Source organism: Aegilops tauschii, chromosome 7, assembly GCF_002575655.3.
Source record: "Aegilops tauschii subsp. strangulata cultivar AL8/78 chromosome 7, Aet v6.0, whole genome shotgun sequence".
Taxonomy (NCBI): Eukaryota; Viridiplantae; Streptophyta; class Magnoliopsida; order Poales; family Poaceae; genus Aegilops; species Aegilops tauschii.
The window spans coordinates 302,655,204-302,675,345 of record NC_053041.3 but is presented as its reverse complement, the minus strand read 5'-3'; the positions used below and the strand labels follow the sequence as shown (position 1 = coordinate 302,675,345).

Below are 20,142 nucleotides of genomic sequence, written 5' to 3'. Positions count from 1 at the left end.
TTCAGGCAGCTCTTCGGATTCCCCACTGGCATAGTGCCATGGAGCAGGAGTTTCAGGCCCTCCAGAGGAACGATACTTGGCGCCTGGTTCCTCCTGTGTCCGGTGTCAACATTATTGACTCCAACTAGGTGTTCAAGGTCAAGAAGCATGCTGACGGTTCTATTGAGCGATACAAGGCACGACTTGTGGCAAAAGGTTTCAAGCAAAGGTATGGTCTTAATTATGAGGATACCTTCAGTCCAGTTGTCAAACCTACCACTATTCGTCAGCTTTTGCCCTTAGCTGTTGCCAAAGGGTGGTCTCTGCGTCAGCTTGATGTTCAGAATGCTTTTCTTCATGGGGGGTCTTGGAGGAAGAGGTTTACATGCGGCAACCTCCAGGTTTTGTTGATCCTGCTCGTCCACATCATTTGTGTCGTCTTGTTAAGGCACTCTATGGACTTAAGCAGGCTCCTCGTGCCTGGCATGCACGACTTGGCTCGGTTCTTCAAAGTCATGGATTTGCTTCGTCCACTGTTGGTACGTCTCTGTTCTTGTTCCACTTCCTGAGGTTACTATGTATCTGCTGGTTTATGTTGATGACATTATTCTTATCAGCTCCTCGGTGACTGTCACTGATCGTCTGTTGTCTGCTCTGAGTGGTCATTTTGCTGTCAAGGATCTGGGTGCTCTGCATTACTTCCTTGGCCTGGAGGTCTCACGGTCATCTGCTGGCCTGACTCTCACTCAGCATAAGTATTCCCTAGACTTGCTGCGACGTGCTGGTATGTTGCAATGCAAGCATGCTACCACTCCTATGTCTGCAACTGATCGGTTATCGGCCCTGGATGGTGCTTTGCTTCCTTCGGATGATGCTACTAAGTACCGCAGCATCGTTGGCGGCTTGCAGTACTTGACTATCACACGGCCGGACATCTCTTATGCGGTAAATCATGTGTGCCAGTATCTGAAAGTGCAACTAATCTCTGGATGGTTTTGGTAATTCTTAACAACATATAGCTCATTGAACTAATACTCTTTCAAGATGATCATTTCAGAAAGTTCAATGATTGGCATGGCATGGACTAGAGATGTGGACCCCTCAAAATGCTAAGGACACATATTGGCTCAAGCTCAAGACTCTACACTTTCATTTTAGTGATCCAAGATCACATTGAGTCTATAGGAAAAGCCAATACTATTAAAAGGGGATGAGGTGTTGCTTAATGGCTTGCTTGCTCAAAATGCTTAGTGATATGCTCCAAAGCCCTCAATCACTTTCTCATTTCCACATATGCCCCAAACCAAAAGTCAAACTCGGCCCCACCGATTTGATCTATCCGGCGCCACCGAGTTCATTTGACATAGCCATAGTCAGAAACCCTAATCAGTTCGGTCTCACCGATAGGGATCTCGGTCTCACCGAGATGGGATTGCAAACTCTCTGTTTTCCTTCGTAACGTTTCGGTCTAACCGAGATGAGCGATCGGTCCCACCGAGTTCGCAATGCAAACTCTCTGTTTCCTTTTCGTAACGTTTCGGTCTCACCGAAATGAGCGATCGGTCCCACCGAGTTTGCCTGACCAACTCTCTGTTTGCCTATTACAGAAATAGGTCTCACCGAGTTCATGTGATCGGTCTCACCGAGATTACGTTATGCCCTAACCCTAATGAAATCGGTCCCACCGAGTTGACATGTCGGTCCCACCGAAAATCCTAACATTCACATTTTGAACTAAATCGGTCTAACCGAGTTTGAGTATTCGGTCCCACCGAGTTTGGTAAATTGTGTGTAACGGTTAGATTTTGTGTGGAGGCTATATATACCCCTCCACCCATCCTCCATTCGTGGAGAGAGCTATCAGAACGTGCCTACACTTCCAACATTCATTTTTGTGAGAAAGAACCACCTTCTCATGTGTTGAGACCAAGATATTCCAATCCAACCACAAGAATCTTGATCTCTAGCCTTTCCCAAGTTGCTTTCCACTCAAATCATCTTCCCACCAAATCCAAATCTGTGAGAGAGAGTTGAGTGTTGGGGAGACTATCATTTGAAGCACAAGAGTAAGGAATTCATCATCAACACACCATCTATTATCTTTTGAAGAGTGGTGTCTCCTAGATTGGTTAGGAATCACTTGGGAGCCTCCGTCAAGATTGTGGAGTTGAACCAAGGAGTTTGTAAGGGCAAGGAGATTGCCTACTTCGTGAAGATCTACCCAAATGAGGCAAGTCCTTCGTGGGCGATGGCCATGGTGGGATAGACAAGGTTGCTTCTTCGCGGACCCTTCGTGGGTGGAGCCCTCCATGGACTCGTGCAGCCGTTACCCTTCGTGGGTTGAAGTCTCCATCAACGTTGATGTACGATAGCACCACCTATCGGAACCACGCCAAAAATCTCCGTGTCTACATTGCGTTTGCTCCCTCCAAACTCCTCCCCTTTACCTTCATATGCAATGATTTACATTCCGCTGCTATACTCTTAGATTTGCATGTGTAGGTATATTGCTTGACTTGTGATAAGTTGCTAAAATCTGCCAAGACTTAAAATTGGAAAAAGGCTAGATTTTTATTTGGTCAAGTAGTCTAATCACCCCCCCCTCTAGACATACTTTCGATCCTACAAGTGGTATCAGAGCTTTGGTCTCCATTTGCCTTGATTTCCGTAGCTTTGGTGATCATAGCCTTGGTTTCATAACCTAGGAGAGTATGGTGTCTAGCGAGGGAAATTACCACCGTAGAGGTCCTTACTTTGACGGTACTAATTTTGCTAGTTGGAAGCATAAGATGAAAATGCATATTCTTGGACATAACCTCGCTGTTTGGGCTATTAAGTGTATTGGCTTGCAAAGTGAATTCTTTGATGGGAGAGAACCGAATCATGAAACTACCGCGGAAGAATTGAAGATGTTGAAATACAATGCTCAAGCTTGCGATATCCTCTTCAACGGATTGTACCCCGAAGAATTGAACAAAATCAGCCGTCTTGAGAATGCAAAGGAAATTTGGGATACTTTGATATGCACGAAGGTACCGACTCCGTCAAGGAATCCAAATTGGATGTGCTTCAAAGTCAGCTTGACAAGTTCAAAATGAAGGATGGTAAAGGTGTCGCTGAAATGTACTCTAGGCTTGCTCTCATCACAAATGAGATTGCCGGCTTAGGAAGTGAAGAGATGACCGACAGATTCATCATCAAGAAAATCCTAAGAGCCTTGGATGGAAAATATGATACCGTGTGCACATTGATCCAAATGATGCCCAATTACAAAGATCTCAAGCCAACGGAAGTCAATGGTATAATTTTTAGCACTTGTGTCGACCAACTCCTATGACATATTTGACTCACCAAATGAAGGAGTTGGAAGATGCTTCATGGCTAAAGGCCCAAAGGTATCACACGCCGAGTATGTTGATTTCAATAGTGATGAAGATGTTTTGCTAGGTGATGATGATTTACTTGTTGACAACTCTAGTGATGAAGATTACGATGAACCTGCTATTAATCATGCTAATCAAGATAAAGCGAATGACGATGATAAGAAGGAGATTGAGCGTCTAACTAAAGAACTAAACACTCTCAAGTTAGCTCATGAAACTACCTTGAAATATCATCGAGAGTTTTTAAAGACTCATGAGAAGCTACGCTTTGAAAAGCTCAACCTTGAGTAAGAGCATGGGTTCTTAAAAGCAATCAACGATGATCTTCGTAACAAAAGTTCTTACATCGCCAAGCGTTTACTCTTGTCTACTTACATGTCACAAGTAAAATCTAGCAACAAGAGTAAGAAAGATTCTTCCTCTAGTAGCAACAATGATCATGCTAAATCCAATGTTGTTGCTTCTAGTAGTTCTCTTAATTCCACTAATCATTCTCTTAGCCAAGTTACACTTGAGCAAGAAAATAGCTTATTGAAGGGAATTATAGAGAAAGGTGTTTACAAGAGCCTTGCCGGAAGTAAGCAATTTGAGAAAATTATACGCAAGGAAGGAAGGAACCGGAAGAATCAAGGTGTTGGTTTTGAACGAAAGTTCAATGCCAATGGAGTTGAGTGGGAAGAAGATCAATACCCCAAGACGAAGTTTGTTCCTCAACAAGAGAAGTATGATCCTACTTCTTTCAAGGGAACACAAGCTCAAGATGATCTTCCACCACAAGACCACAAGCAAAAAGGCAAGGACAAGCTTCAAGAGGAGATTGATGCATTTGAAGAAGCTCCCAAGGCCTTGGTCAAGTGGGTTCCCAAGACTACATCAAGTTCCACTTCATCAAGTACGACTACAACTCCAAGGATTCCCATCAAGTTGATGTGCATCCCAAAGAAGAAGAACTAGAGAGTTCTTGAGGATGACTCCGCCAACATACTTCACTCATATCATTTTGGCGAGAACAAGTGCAAACAACTTCCACATCTTGCACTAGTTCAAGGAGTCACAAACCCTCTTGTTGGTAAGACAAGGTAACCTAATGCTTTCGTGGACATCATCTTGTGTGAACTTCACTCTATGTCTATGGATATCCTTGTTTGTTCCTTGTGGGACTAACCCGTGTAGGTATTGAAAGTGCAACTCACTCCAATGGATTGCTCTAAATGATCTACATCAACATTGAGCATCCACATCTTCAACATCTACATGAAGACATCATCGACAAAACCCAAGGTTAGTTCATCCCTCTTAGGGGGATATCACATCTAGGGGGAGCTTTACTCTAAGAATTGAGCTAAAGCAACTCTAATGGTGTGAACACAACAATGCTTTATGTAAAAGTGATAACCCCACTTGCGGTTAAACGATGAGTATGACCTATGATCAAATGTTCTCATTTGACTCCTAAGTCAATATACTCATATATAGATGACCTAGTCATCGCCAATTGCTTGATAGATGCTAGAGTGTTTGTGCATGCTTTGCCACATATTTTATTTGCCATTTTATTGTGTGAGCATGTTGATTGCATATTTTTCTCATTCGAGGACATCCATTTGTTGCTTTGATTGTTTGGCTCTTCTTCTTTTGTCAAATGGATGGACAAGAATGCCTAAGAACTTCCTCTAGCTATCTATGCTTTTCTCGTCTCAAACTCTATTCATGCTACATCACAAAGTTTAATCAAGTCATATTCGAACCCTCTGGGTGAGGAGCACTCGGAGTCACCGATTCGTCATAGACTTAAACCTCCAAAACCTCTCTGTGCATTTCGGTCTGATCGATTCATCCTTTTCGGTCGTACCGAGTTCACTGAGTTGATCTAGGTTTTCAATCTCGGTGCAACCGATTAGAACCGTTCGGTCACACCGAGTTGCAGTAACCGCTTGCGATTCTGCATCTCAGTGCCACCGAGTTGTTCCACTCGGTCATACCGACAGGGTCAGGATATATATACCGACGGGTCAAATTTTGGCAATTTCTCCGAAACCTTTTCGCCCGCGCGTGTCCTGCTCTGCCGACTCGGGTCTCCGGATCATCCTCTCGTCGCTAGCAACCTCCCGGCGCTGGTCTCCGTCGCCGTCAACGAAAATCTTCACTGCCGTTGCCGCCGTAGCGAGCTCATCGCCAAGTTAGGGTATGAGTTCGATCCTTTGTGCAATCTTTACCTCTGATTCTTAGCACAAAGTCAATGCTATGATTCTTACCACGTATGAGATCATCCTATCCAGCAAAAACTTCCTTCAAAATAGTTTTGATTCGAAAATTTAGGGTTAGGTTTCTGCCGAATTCATCTCGGACCGACCGAGTTGTGGAAATCGGTCTCACCGATTTGGCTTAGGCCATTGCACTTGTAACTTTCGGTCTGATCGAAACTTGCAAATCGGTGTGACCGAGTTCAACACTCAGTGAAACCCTAGCAATCTCAGAGTCACCGAACTGTGTCTCGGTCTGACCGATTTCACTAGTTTAGACTCCAAAGTTGCTTCGGTGTCAACGAGTTTAACAAATCGGTAGCTCCGAAATGCTTTCTGTTGACAACTAAAACTAAGTTTTTGACTCAATTATTTTGCAAAATCTCTGCACTTTGTGATGCTCATCCACTCTATCTCATCTATAACTATTCACAGGGTCAGCTTTCAGTTTGCAGTGTCAGACATGTCAGATCAAAGTGATAGCCAGAACAAGTCTGAGGAGCAGGTAAATCTGAGTGAGGGCACTAGTCCCTCTGACAGTTATGATGAAGGCAGCAGAAGTACTCCTAGCAACCTGCCTAAGGCTGCTACTAGATAGAGGAGAAAGAGAAATTCCGATTCAGAGGATGAAGACTATGTTGCTGCTGAGGAGGAGGTCAGCTTCAAGGATAAGGTTGTCAAGAAGGAATTTGGCACAGCTGCTTCAACAAAGCCTGGTTTGAACAAGAAGGCTCCTGCAAAGAGAGTGCCCATGTCAAAGGCCAGAGCCTCCACTCTTGAAACCTCCAAATCAACTGTTGGAGAGGTTGCTGGTGAGGACAAGAAAATGAAGGAAAGAAAGAGAGGGAGATGGTCCAAGAAAGTAGATCCCATGGCAGAATTTGAGAAGCACTCATCTGATGAGGAAGAAGAGGATGTTGCACCAGCACCTAAAGCACAAAAGCTGATGGGGATGCCATCAAGTCTGGGGCTGCTCCTTCAAAGTCCAAGACTGCCCCAAAGCTACTGCTCCAGCCACCAAAACTGCACCAAAGAGAAGTACAAGAAATATACCAGCTGCTGAGAAGAACAAGGCCCCAATGCCTGAAATGGAAGAAGAAGATGATGAAGCCCAAGTGCTCAGAAAGTTAAAGCCAAAGATCTCTGATCATGATGACAATCATCCAGTGGCAGAAAACATGAAAATCAGAAAGGATGCAGGTCTCAGATTGTGGAGACAATCAGACCCTTATGCTGTAAGGAGAAGGACTGTTGTGGACTATAGATTTCACTCCAAGGAGCAGCAGGACTTCTATGAGACAATTCTTTTGGATAAGAAGCCCATAGTGTGTGACATGAAGTGGGTAGACTGGAAATACATCGACAACAATGAAGACCACTTCCCAGGAGTGCATGAAAGTTTCAGACTCAATGGAGTAGACACTTTTGTGGGTCGAAAACTGACCAAGTGGAATGATGAGCTCATTATGCAATTCTATTCTAGAGCTCATTTTTATCCAGATGGAAGGATTGTATGGATGTCTGAAGGTACAAGGTACCAATCAACAGTTGCTGAGTGGGCCAAGCTGACCAATGCCCCTGCAGAGCTTGAGGATGACATAGATGTCTATGCCAAGAGAAAGAAAGATCACAACTTCATGACCAACATGTACAAGAAGATACTTGACAAGGCCTTGGAGACACACAAGCTCGACTCTGTATATTATTTGTTGTCTGGACTGGCCACTATTAACACCATCTTGAGGCACACGTTGTTGCCCAAATCAGGAGATCACAGGATGATCAGAGGCCACTCCATCAATTTGCTTCAGTTGTTTGATGTGCCCCAGAAATTCAAGGTGATGAGTTTGACTGTTGAGACAATCAAGAGGACAGCTCCAGACCAGAAGAGATCATGTGGGTATGCTCCACACATCATCAACTCCGAGATGGGCACAGGCACATACTTGTTGGATAAAGAACACCTTCCCTTGAGGCCTGACTTTGAGGACAACTCAGTTGTCATGGATGCTGAAGATCCTACATCAGTAGAGGCTCAAGAGAAGATGAAGAAAGCAAAAGCTGAGAAGGCAGCCAAGATGCCAAGTGCTGAAGAGGCTTCACAAGTTTTTCTCAAGTCAAAACAAGATCAACTTGGATATCTTATTCAAGCCACTTTGAGGATTGAGAAAGGATTGGCCACCCTGACTCAGAATCAAGAGTCTTGAGAGGATCATTAAAACAAAAATTTATGATCTTGACTTGAAGGTGACAGAAATGCAAACAGCTGTTGAGCAGCTCCAGGAAGAAGCTGAAGAGAGGAAAGGAAAAGCTACCACTGAAACTTTTTAGAGAGTGCCTAGGGCACAGAGATCTGCAGCAATGCCTGTGACAGACACAAGAGCTACTACGCCAGCACCTGCAGCCACAACTTCAGTTGTTCCTCCGGTTGCAACTCCACCAGCTCCAACAACCTCAACAGATGCATTCGTCCTAAGAGTCCTCTCCACGCCACCTCCCGAAGATCAAGCTTAGAGAGACGCATAGCACTATGCATTTCGAGCTTTTTGGTAACTTGTTGCCAAAGGGGGAGAAAGTGTATAGATCATAGGCTTCCAGACAGAGAGAGAGATTTGCTTATTTTTGCTACCTCTTTTGCTACTTGTTTGATACTTATTTGTTTGCTTGCCTGGATGATACTTTATGTGTGTGAGATACTTGTATGGTCATGTGTTTGATCATATCATACTTTAATGCTTGTGTTTGGATGATGATATTATTTATCTCTAATGTACGATCATTCATTTTGCCTTGGTGATGAGTGCATATTTTTTATTCTATTATTTCGAGTGCTCCACCTAGATGTATGTGACATGAAAGAGTAACCCATGATCCTTATCGATTATGCATTTGCATTCAAAAACAAATTTTAAATAATGCACAAATTTAGAGGGAGTTCTTGCTTATCACATACTTCTCAAAGCGATGATATATTTCATTCTTATTATCATTTGTCGAAGCTTTGATCTTTATGTTGTCATCAATTACCAAAAATGGGGAGATTGAAAGTGCAACTAATCCCTGGGTGGTTTTGGTAATTCTTAACAACATATAGCTCATTGAACTAATACTCTTTCAAGATGATCATTTCAGAAGGTTTAATGATTGGCATGGCTGGACTAGAGATGTGGACCCCTCAAAATGCTAAGGACACATATTGGCTCAAGCTCAAGACTCTACACTTTCATCTTAGTGATGCAAGATCACATTGAGTCCATAGGAAAAGCTAATATTATTAAAAAGGGATGAGGTGTTGCTTAATGTCTTGCTTGCTCAAAATGCTTAGTGATATGCTCCAGAGCCCTCAATCACTTTCTCATTTCCACATATGTCCCAAACCAAAAGTCAAACTCGGCCCCACCGATTTGTTCTATCCGGCGCCACCGAGTTCATTTGACATAGCCATAGCCAGAAACCCTAATTAGTTTGGTCTCACCGATAGGGATCTCGGTCTCACCGAGATGGGATCGCAAACTCTTTGTTTCCCTTCATAACGTTTCGGTCTAACCGAGATGAGCGATCGGTCCCACCGAATTCGCAATGCAAACTCTCTGTTTCCTTTTCGTAACGTTTCGGTCTCACCGAAATGAGCGGTCGGTCCTACCGAGTTTGCCTGACCAACTCTCTGTTTGCATATTACAGAAATCGGTCTCACCGAGTTCATGTGATCGGTCTCACCGAGATTATGTTATGCCCTAAACCTAATGAAATCGGTTCCACCGAGTTGACATGTCGGTCCCATCAAAAATCCTAACATTCACATTTTGAACTAAATCGGTCTGACCGAGTTTGAGTATTCGGTCCCCCGAGTTCGGTAAATTGTGTGTAACGGTTAGATTTTGTGTGGAGGCTATATATACCCTCCACCCATCCTCCATTCCTGGAGAGAGCTATCAGAACGTGCCTACACTTCCAGCATTCATTTTCTGAGAAAGAACCACCTACTCATGTGTTGAGACCAAGATATTCCAATCCAACCACAAGAATCTTGATCTCTAGCCTTCCCCAAGTTGCTTTCCACTCAAATCATCTTCCCACCAAATCCAAATCTGTGTGAGAGAGTTGAGTGTTGGGGAGACTATCATTTGAAGCACAAGAGTAAGGAGTTCATCATCAACACAGCATCTATTACCTTTTCAAGAGTGATGTTTCCTAGATTGGTTAGGTGTCACTTGGGAGCCTCCGTCAAGATTGTGGAGTTGAACCAAGGAGTTTGTAAGGGCAAGGAGATCGCCTACTTCGTGAAGATCTACCCAAGTGAGGCAAGTCCTTCGTGGACGATGGCCATGGTGGGATAGACAAGGTTGCTTCTTCGTGGACCCTTTGTGGGTGGAGCCCTCCGTGGACTCGCGCAGCCGTTACCCTACGTGGGTTGAAGTCTCTATCAACGTGGATGTACGATAGCACCACCTATCGGAACAACGGGAAAAATCCTCGTGTCTACATTGTGTTTGCTCCCTTCAAACTCCTCCAATTTACCTTCATATGCAATGATTTACATTCCGCTGCTATACTCTTAGAATTGCATGTGTAGGTTGATTGCTTGACTTGTGATAAGTTGCTAAAATCTGCCAAGACTTAAAATTGGGAAAATGCTAGATTTTTATTTGGTCAAGTAGTCTAATCACCCCCCTCTAGACATACTTTCGATCCTACAGTATCTTCATGCTCCTCGGACTTCACACTGGTCAGCTGTTAAGCGTATACTGCGTTATCTCTACCATACTGTCTCATATGGCTTGCATCTCCGGTCTGCCTCGTCGAGTGCTCTCTCGGCGTTCTCTGATGCGGATTGGGCTGGGAGCCTGGATGACAGGCAATCAACGGGGGGCTATATTGTCTTCTTTGGTCCCAACTTGATCGCCTGCGTGCGCGCAAGTAGGCCACAGTCTCTCGGAGTAGCACTGAAGCAGAGTATAAGGCAGTTGCCAATGCCACAGCTGAGCTTATCTAGGTACAGTCTCTGTTGAGAGAGTTGGGAGTCTCTCAAGATCAGCCACCGGTCCTTTGGTGTGACAATATTGGTGCGACATATCTTTCGTCCAATCCAGTTTTCCATGCTCGAATCAAGCATATCGAAATTGACTATCATTTTATGAGGGAACGTGTTGCACATATCAAGTTTATCTCCTCCAAAGATCAACTTGCTGACATCTTCACAAAGCCACTTCCACAGCCTCAGTTCGAAGGTTGTAGACGCAATCTTAACTTGCCTTGTACTTCAGGTCACAGTTAAGATTGAGGGAGGGTGTTAGACTGTATATTTACATAGAGCTTCTGTATGTAACTGTATATTGTATTTGTACACATGGTGTACCCCTATATACATAAAGAGCCACACCCGTATTAGGGAGTCGAGCAGTTTCCCACAACCCTAAGCTTTACATGATCCAAGTGCCCATGAGCACCGAGCGCATCAGCAGGTGCCCCGCCGCCACCTTCCTCGGTTGTAGCCCGGGCTTGCCCGACAGCAACCTCCGGCGGCGGCGAGGAAGGAAAGGGGAGGGTGCGCGGCTAGGCGGCGGCGGCTTGAGATCGCCCGTCCGTCTACTGCGTAGTTAGCGGACCTACATTGAAACTAATTCTACAACAAGTGCCTCCGGTTAAATTATGTGCTGAGTTACATCCCTTATCTTCGTATATGGCTGGCTATACTCGCTGCTTTTTATGTCTTTCTTGGACTTGGAGTTGTTGTTTTATGGGTGATGTAGTTTGAGATTTGGATTCAGCTGGCATCTTATTCTTGGTTTTGATTGCTTGCGAGTACATTCAATGTACTCATCTGGCTTGTTGATTTTGGCCAGATCCCGAGGATCACCCCTATGTTGTGGAGATGCCGTTGAGTTCGCCGACTAGGATGTGTCCCAGGACTATTTCCCAGTGTGTTATGAGCCCCACCAATGGCTACGATTAAGCTTCCGCTTAGTCTATTACCCTGATAGAGGCCTGTTACGCCTAAATAATGTATAGATGCTGATGCACTAAGTCCGCCTTTTCAGCCACCTCCCTATTATTGTAACATCAGGAATAAAGAGTTGGTTTGGTATTCTTGTGTTCAAGTGAATGTATGTTAGAGGATGAGATCTTTGGGCTGGCATACATCTCATGTTCTTTCTCAAATTCACTTCCAATTCATTAAGATCGGGCCACCCCTACTATTTGCCACGTATTAGACTTGTTTACAATTGTTTGAATTTAGGCATTTTACTTCATTTATAAAAAGATTGGAACATTTGAAGTTTCAATCACCTGAACAAGAATCAAGAAATAGTATAAATAGCTTGAATACACCATCACAAAGAGTTGCCTTAAATTACACTTGCAATTTACCAGCTATTATTAATTTTCTCATCAGAATAATTGGTAACGGCATACTGCAGAAACCAACTTCAATATAATTTAAGGGCTTTCACCAAAAAATATATTTGAAGGGTGAATGAATAACCGTATCAGTCACAGGTAGTTTTTTCACTGTTTATCAAACATTGGCAGCAACACAAGTAGGAGCCAACAGTACATGCAAGTCAATACATACCTGGATTGTGAAATTCTACTAGCAATTTCCTAAAGGAAGGAACTAAAATTCCTGATGGAAAGAATTCCTAGTGACGCCTTATTTCATCCAAGATGTTTCCCACACTAGGTGATAATCTTGGAAGGTATTTGTACACCTGCAAAATATGGAAACTAAACTAAGTATGCCAATCTAATCCAGCGAACAGGTACTCCTAATTATGACTTGTGAGCCATTGGTACTTGTACATTACAATGTGAATTGTTAGTGACACTTATACAGAGTAGTTTCAGGAAAATGAAGTTGCATTGCATCATGCAAAAGATATAGCTGCTAAATGTTGGAGCTTAACAAAAATATTAAATTTACTGCAATTTTATAAATACGTCATATTAAATTATTATGAGTTCTAACATAATATTAAATATAGTTTAGGGTTTAGGGTTTAGGGTTTAGGGTTTAACAAAAATATTAAATTTAATGCAATTTGATGTGTTAGTGCCGGAGTTGCTGAAATGTGGAATGAAGGGAAGTCTGAAGCATATTCGTTCAAACATCTCGTACACGTTTTATTATGAAAAGAACTTTCAAAATTATTATGAGTTCTAACAGCAAATATGGTTTTCTTTATATTAATAAATATAGTGTGATGTCCCTTGTAGCTTGACTTTAAGGTAGAGAGTAGACCTACCCAAAACTTTATAAATACGTCCAGGGCAACTGGAACCAGACAAACGAAAAAGGTGACTGCAGCTTGATCGGTTTCCAGTCCATAGTGGTCAAGAATAATTTCCACCAATGAATGCCAACCTGCCTCTGAATGGTACCTGTGATATTGCAGCTAGATGCTGTTCATATAGTCGACAAGATCACAGGCGGTAATTAAACAAGGACAGATGGTAAAACAAAATAATAGTAGCCTTCGCTTACATGCACATGACAAAAATAACAGAACATAAGCAGAGTTACAGAACTGCATGTTAGCTGTTAAATGTGGAAATATGTCACATGAAGTATAAATACAAACTCGGACAGGTAGGGTTCCCGTTTTTCTCACAGCAGTTCAGATACCTCTGTGTTAATCAGCTTCTAAGGCGCAAAATAACCTAGTTCTGCAGTTACATGAAACTAAAAGGTATGTAAATTCAATATTTCCTAACCAGATTGTAAAGAAGATTAAATATCCTAACTCGTTGGTTTATTAAGATTCTAACACATAAAATAAGTTATAAACGTCTCATAGAAGGCAGGAAAGAACGAAAAAAAATCTTATGCGCACTTTGGTCACTTCTATTTTTTTTAAATGAACAATTTACTTCATCACCGAGAGAAATAACAAGAACACTAAGACAACATGTTGTTTACTCAGTTCTATTTCTAGGATCACTTGTAACTATAAATGCATTGTTCTAAATGGAAAATTCAGAGAACTAGAGAGATAAATATATCATGACACCAAAAGACAAATACAGACACATTTCAGAAATGAATTGATATAACTTACCCTAGAAGGATATCTGACACTAAAATGATAAGAAAAGCCTTCCCACTGTCCGAGATATTGTTTAGCAACTTATATCCTGTGAACTTTATCATTGCAACCTGGAAGCATAGGCGACAGTAAGAGCAAGATGCATGACAATTGATAACAAGATAACTTGCCTATTATTAGGGGGAGAAAAAAAGCCATTATCATGCACAGAAAACGTGGACACTGTTGAATTTATGCTCCAGCCAACTCATCCAAAAGTCCGAACTGATGGAGGGAGACGGGCAATATATTTCAACACCCCCCTCACGTATAGTCTTATTTAGTCCTTAGACGTGGGTTTTATGTAGGCCGCAGAATATTTGTTTTTAATACTGCATTGGCACGATCTTGAACTTAAGACATCTTGGCTCTGATACCATGTAAAACGTGATGGAAACGTCTTGTTGAAATATATTGCCTGTCTCCCTTCATCAGTTCGGACTTCTGGATGAGTTGGCTGGAGCATGAATTCAACATGGTATTCAGATCAGGCCCTTCCATCACATCTAGCTAGCCTCCTTCGATCTCCCTCCAACCACCTTCCGCCGTCAACCTCTGCCGCCCCCATCACCTCCGTCCTCAACTACAACACCTCCGAGCCACTCTCCCGGACGAATTATGTTCTCTGGCGAGCTCAAGCGGGATCCCAGATAATGGGCACTGGCTTGTATGGCTATATAGATCAAACCCTAGAGGAGCCTCCCAAAACCATCACCACAAAAGATAAAGAGGGCAAGGACTAGGTGATCCCGAACCCTGCCTATGCCCCATGGCTCGTCCAAGATCAGCAAATCGTCGTGTGCCTCCTTCGCAATCTATCCAAAGAGGCGCTCGTTCAGGTCGCGTCGATGGAAACCTCGCGTGCCATCTGGACGGCGTTGAGCACCATGTTCTCAGCCGTCTCCCTCTCACGCATCAACAACATCTGTGCCTCCCTCACCAACGCACAGAAGGGCAACCAGTCGGCAGCAGCATACTTCGGCGCCATGCGTGCTCCCTCCGACGAACTCGCGGCGGCGGGCAAGCCGATCCAGGAGGACGAGCTCGTTTCCTTCATCGTGGCAGGGCTTGATATGGAGTATCAACCCATCATCTCTACCTTGGACATCCGCACCGAGCCGATCACCGTCGAGATCTTGTTCTCCATGGTGGCCAACTTCAATCAGAGAGTCCAGATGTTCCACGAGACAGGTGTTGCCGGCTTCAAATCTTCAGAAAACGCAATTTCCAGCGGCGGCCGCCAAGGAACTCCTAAGGGCTTTTGCGGCCAGCAGAAGGGAGGCGGTGGCGGCGGATCACGATCTGGTGGCGGCCACGACGGTGGCGGCTACAACAACCCTAATGGTGGCTACTCTGGTGGGGGCGGCCCCAATGGTGGTCACTGTGGCGACTATCACCACAACAGTGGTGGTGGTCATCACAATGGGGGTGGCGGCGGCTATACCATCCCCAGGGTAACTCCGGCAGCAGCTACAACCCTAGGCGCCCCTCCTACAACAACACCAGGGGGTGCAATAACTTTCAGGGGTACGAAGGCTACGAAGGCAGGGGCCAAATTGGTAAAAAGAACTAACCACCTTGCCAAAGATTGTGATTGGCGTTATGCCGATGACAATTCCCAAAAGAAAAAAACCGCAGCTACAGCTGATGCTTCTTATGGTGTCGATGCCAATTGGTATTTAGACACGGGCGCTACAAATCATATCACCGGTGAACTCGAGAAGGTGACTATGCCTGAAAAATACCGTGGCCATGATCAGATCTACATCGCAGCCAATGGTGCAGGTATGGAGATTAGTCATATTGGTCAATCAATTATCGAAACCCCACATAGAAGTCTAGTTCTTAACGGAATCTTGCATGTTCCTACTGCTTCAAAAACACTTCTTTCCGTTCATCGCATTGCCCTTGATAACAATGTCTTTCTTGAGTTTCACCCCTTTTTCTTTTTGATCAAGGATCAGGTCACGAAGAAAGTTCTCCATAGGGGCATATGTGTTTAAGGGCTCTATGCATTGCTTCCTCGGTATTGTCAACTCAGTAAACAAGTCTATGGTGCCATCAAGCTTTCTGCTAAAAGGTGGCATAGTCCTTTAGGCCATCCCTCGTTTGCTACCGTTCATCAAATTCTTAGCAAAAATAAACTCCCAGTTGTTGGTGAGAGAAATTCAAAAACTATTTGTGATTCATGCCAAAGAGCAAAAAGTCATCAATTGGCATATCCTATTTCTACTAGTGTGTCTACCAAACCATTGCAACTTATTTTTTCTAATGTTTGGGGTCCAGCGCCCACTCTGTTGGTGGGCATTCTTATTTTGTAAGTTTTGTTGATGATTATAGCAAGTACACGTGGATATACCTTCTTAAAAAACGTTCTGATGTGTTCCAAGTCTTTCATAACTTTCAAGCTCTTGTTGAACGTAAGTTTGATAGCAAAATCATTGCCGCAATCCGACTGGGGTGGTGAATATGAGAAGCTAAATTCTTTTTCTCAAAAGATAGGTATTTCTCATCACGTGTCTTGCCTCCATGCTCATCAACAAAATGGTTCTGCAGAGAGGAAACATCGTCACATTGTTGAAGTAGGTCTTACCCTTCTAGGTTCTAGCTTCAGCTTCCATGCCTTTAAAATTTTGGGACGAAGCATTTCTTACGGCCGCTCATCTTATCAATATGTGGCCTAGTCGCACCATAGCCAATGAAACTCCCACTGAACGCCTTCTACAGGTCACACCTGATTATACTACACTTCGTGTTTTTGGTTGTGCTTGTTGGCCAAACCTTCATCCTTACAATTCTCGCAAGCTTATGTTTCAATCTCAACAATGTGTCTTCCTTGGTTACAGTGCACAACACAAGGGTGTTAAGTGCCTTGATGTTTCCTCTGGCCGTGTGTATATCTCTCGTGATGTTGTGTTCGATGAAACTCAGTTTCCTTTTTCCAAACTTCATCCCAATGCCGGTGCTCTCCTTCACAAGGAGATTCTTCTCCTTCCTTCTCATCTCTCCGGAGTTGATCATGTGGGTAGTGATGATTGTAATGATCCAAATATTGACTAATGCTTCTAATCCGCCTTTTGAGTCTGATGATACAGGTGCAAACACCGCTGAAAATGATGGTCATAATGGTGCAATTTGGGACAAAAACGGTGTTGTACCGCATCCTCTAGCTGTCACACTAGAGCTGCCGCGATCGCTCTCGGGATCCACGCCCCTGACCGCGTCAGAGCCGACAGGATCTGCTTTGGGATCCACTTCCCAACAGGTGCCGTCCAGTCCGGCGCCCTCCTCCGACCCGCGCCACTCGCCCGCCAGCACGCGGTCGCCCGCCACTGGGCGCATGGGGACGTCTGCGCCGCACCAACCGCCACCGGCCACGTGTCGCTCCACGGCTGGCACCGATCCTGCGGGTGCGCTCCACCAACCGGTCCCACGGGCCCCTCGACCACGCGCTTCCCGCCTGAGCCACCGGTTTACACCCGGCGGGCCTGTCCCTATCATGTGTGGGTGCCCGATCCGAGCCGGCTTCGCCTGCAGTGCCTAGATCATCTGTGCCGTCTCTTGGATCCCCTGTGTTGTCCTCGGCTGCAGAGGATCCGACGGGTGTGGGCGATGTTTCTTCGGGATCGGCAGCTTCGTCCGAGGAAGCTGTTGCCATTGATTCTTCCGCAGCAGGGCTTGGATCTTCTATGCAGCCATGCGCTGCTACACCACCATACACACGTCTTCGAGCAGGTGTTATTCAGCCTACAAATTACAAAATTAAATATGGTTTGGCTGCTTCCACGGGAGAACCCCATACATATCAGGAGGCCCTCGCTGGTCCAAATTGGAAGCAAGCTATGGAGGATGAGTATCAGGCTCTTCAGAGAAATAACACGTGGCGTTTAGTTCCCTCACGGCAAGGTAAAAATGTGATTGATTGCAAGTGGGTTTTCAGGAAAAAAAGAAGGTCTGATGGTACGATAGATCGATATAAAGCCAGGCTTGTGGCTAAAGGTTTTAAACAGAGGTATGGCATAGATTATGAAGATACTTTGAGTCCTGTTGTTAAGGCTGCTACTATTCGTCTTGTTCTATCTATTGTTGTGTCCAGAGGATGGAGTCTCAGACAGCTAGATGTGCAGAATGTGCTCCTTCATGGTGTTCTGAAAGAGAAAGTATATATGAAGCAACCTCCTGAGTTTGTAGATAAAAACAAACTGTCTCACATATGCAGGCTTGACAGATCTCTTCATGGACTGAAACAAGCTCCCAGAGCATGGTATTCTCGCCTAAGTGCAAAGTTGCAACACCTTGGCTTCACTCCTCCAAAATCTGATACATCTCTGTTCATTTACAATAAGTCAAATACTTCAATTTTTGTACATATCTATGTTGATGATATCATTGTCACAAGCTCGTCAAATGAAGCAGTCAAAGCTCTCTTATCAGATTTGAATTCAGAATTTGCTCTCAAGGATCTAGGTGACTTGCATTTCTTTCTTGGTACCGAGGTTAAGAGAAATAGAGAAGGTGATCTTCATCTCTCTCAGGAAAAATATGCCACTGACCTTTTGAGTAGATTTGGCTTACAGGGTTGTAAACCCTCTCCAATACCCTTGTCCAGTTCAGAGAAGCTCTCACTTGCTGAAGGAGAACTCTTGAATCAAGAGGATGGTACTAAGTACAGAAGTTTGGTAGGTGCACTTCAGTACTTGACTCTCACCAGGCCTGATATTTCCTTTGCAGTAAATAAAGTTTGTCAATACCTTCATGCACCAACCACTGCTCATTGGACTGCCGCAAAACGCATATTGAGATATGTGAGACACACATTGAGTGTTGGGTTAACTTTTAGCAAGTCATCATCTACACTTGTTAGTGCTTTTTCTGATTCTGGCTGGGCAGGTTGCTTAGATGATAGAAGGTCAACTGGTGGTTTTGCAGTTTTCTTTGGTCCTAACTTGATCTCCTTGCGTGCAAAGAAACATGCCACAGTTTCTAGATCCAGTACTGAGGCAGAATACAAGGCACTAGCGAATGCAACAATAGAAATTATCTGGGTAAAGTCCATGCTCAAGGAACTTGGAACATATCACACTCAAACACCATGTCTTTGGTGTGACAACCTTGGTGCTACATATTTGTCAGCTAATCCTATCTTTCATGCTCGTACCAAGCATATTGAGATTGATTATCATTTTGTGAGGGAACGAGTAGCAAATAAAGAATTGGATATTCGGTTTGTTCACTCCAAGGACCAAATTGCGGATGGCTTCACAAAGGCACTAGCTACACGTGTTAGAGTACGTAATGGGCCTAATGGGCCTGGGCTGGCGGTATAGCCCGTTAGTCTTAGGGTTAATTAGAGATAAGGGTCGCTTGCTTAGGGGTCAAGTAAGCCTTGCTGGGGAGTCAAGTAAACCTCTCTATATAAGGGAAGGAGATGTATCAATCTAACCAAGCAACAATTAAGAAGGAAATCCCTTCCCTCTTGCCCGGCCGTGGGCATGCCCTCTCGCGCCCTCCTTCTAGCGGCCACATAACAATCTGGTATCAGCTTTCCCGGATTCGATCCTGTCCAGCCCTTCACCGAGTTCTTCCCACCCGCCGCCGCCGCACACCTACCCGCCGCCACCAGCGTCTTCATCGGCGCTGCTGCCCCACACAGCAGGCGCGCCGGCATTGGGCGTGCTGGCGTTCTCAAGGGCGATTGCACCCTCTGCCCCGGCGCCGTCCGCCCTCGTCCTCACCCCGGAGCAGATGACAATCGCAATCCTGGAATTACGGCAGGCCGTGGCGGGCATCAGGGCCTTCCTCGTCGGGCCCTATGCGCCCCAGCCGCATCCCCAGCAGCCACCTCCTCCGCCGCCACACCAACAGCAGCTACCCCCGCCGACGCCGCCCTTGGACGCGACCACGGCGCCGGTCATCTCGTACCAGTATGGGATGCCCTACGACGGGACTGCGACGACCTCGTTCCCATTAGCGCCGCCGCCGTCCCAGGGCGTCCCCATCCAACAGATCAAGTTCCCTATGTCGCCGTCACCGCTTCCGGCTTGGATCGCTATCCGCCACGTGTCGGCGGCGGTGAGGCTGCAGGCTGTTGCGCGCGGCCTCCTAGCGCGTCGGCGTGTGCGGGAGATGCGTGGTCTGCAGCTGTCGCTCCTCCCAGTTGCGCTTCACTGCGCAAAGGACCTCGATCTCGTCCGCTGCGTCGGGGATCTTGGGCATGCGGTTTTCCCCACGGGCGGCGGGCATGCTGTTTTCCCCATGGATAGCGACCTCAAAGTCTACAACATCGGCGGTTGGGGGGCGCACCCCTCCTCGCCATTCTCCATCGGAAGCCCTCCACTCTTCTCTCTGCGGTGCAGACCAACAGCCGTCCGACGAGGAGAAGGCATGGTGTCACCGACAGGAGCGCACCGCGTAGCACCACTGCATTCTGCCGCCGGCCGCCGCGAGGGCGCC

General features: G+C 45.2%; 1 protein-coding gene across 5 annotated transcripts in view; it reads right to left on the bottom strand.

The window, feature by feature from the left end:
• The window catches only part of LOC109771965 (protein DAY-LENGTH-DEPENDENT DELAYED-GREENING 1, chloroplastic), a 40,336-nt gene that overhangs the window by 17,140 nt on the left and 3,054 nt on the right, over positions 1-20,142 (bottom strand). For 2 of the 5 annotated variants that reach the window (XR_012188717.1, XR_012188718.1), the window contains exons 5-7: positions 13,663-13,760; positions 12,850-12,985; positions 12,180-12,315 (exon numbers count right to left, since the gene is read on the bottom strand). Coding sequence is in view for 1 of the 5 variants with exons in the window: in XM_020330663.4 (XP_020186252.1) it covers positions 12,247-12,315; positions 12,850-12,985; positions 13,663-13,760 (303 nt within the window). In the remaining 4 variants the exon portion in view is untranslated. Of the gene's footprint in view, positions 1-12,042; positions 12,316-12,849; positions 13,007-13,662; positions 13,761-20,142 lie in introns of those variants that run through there. The other 3 variants (XR_012188719.1, XR_012188720.1, XM_020330663.4) reach the window with 3 other exon arrangements.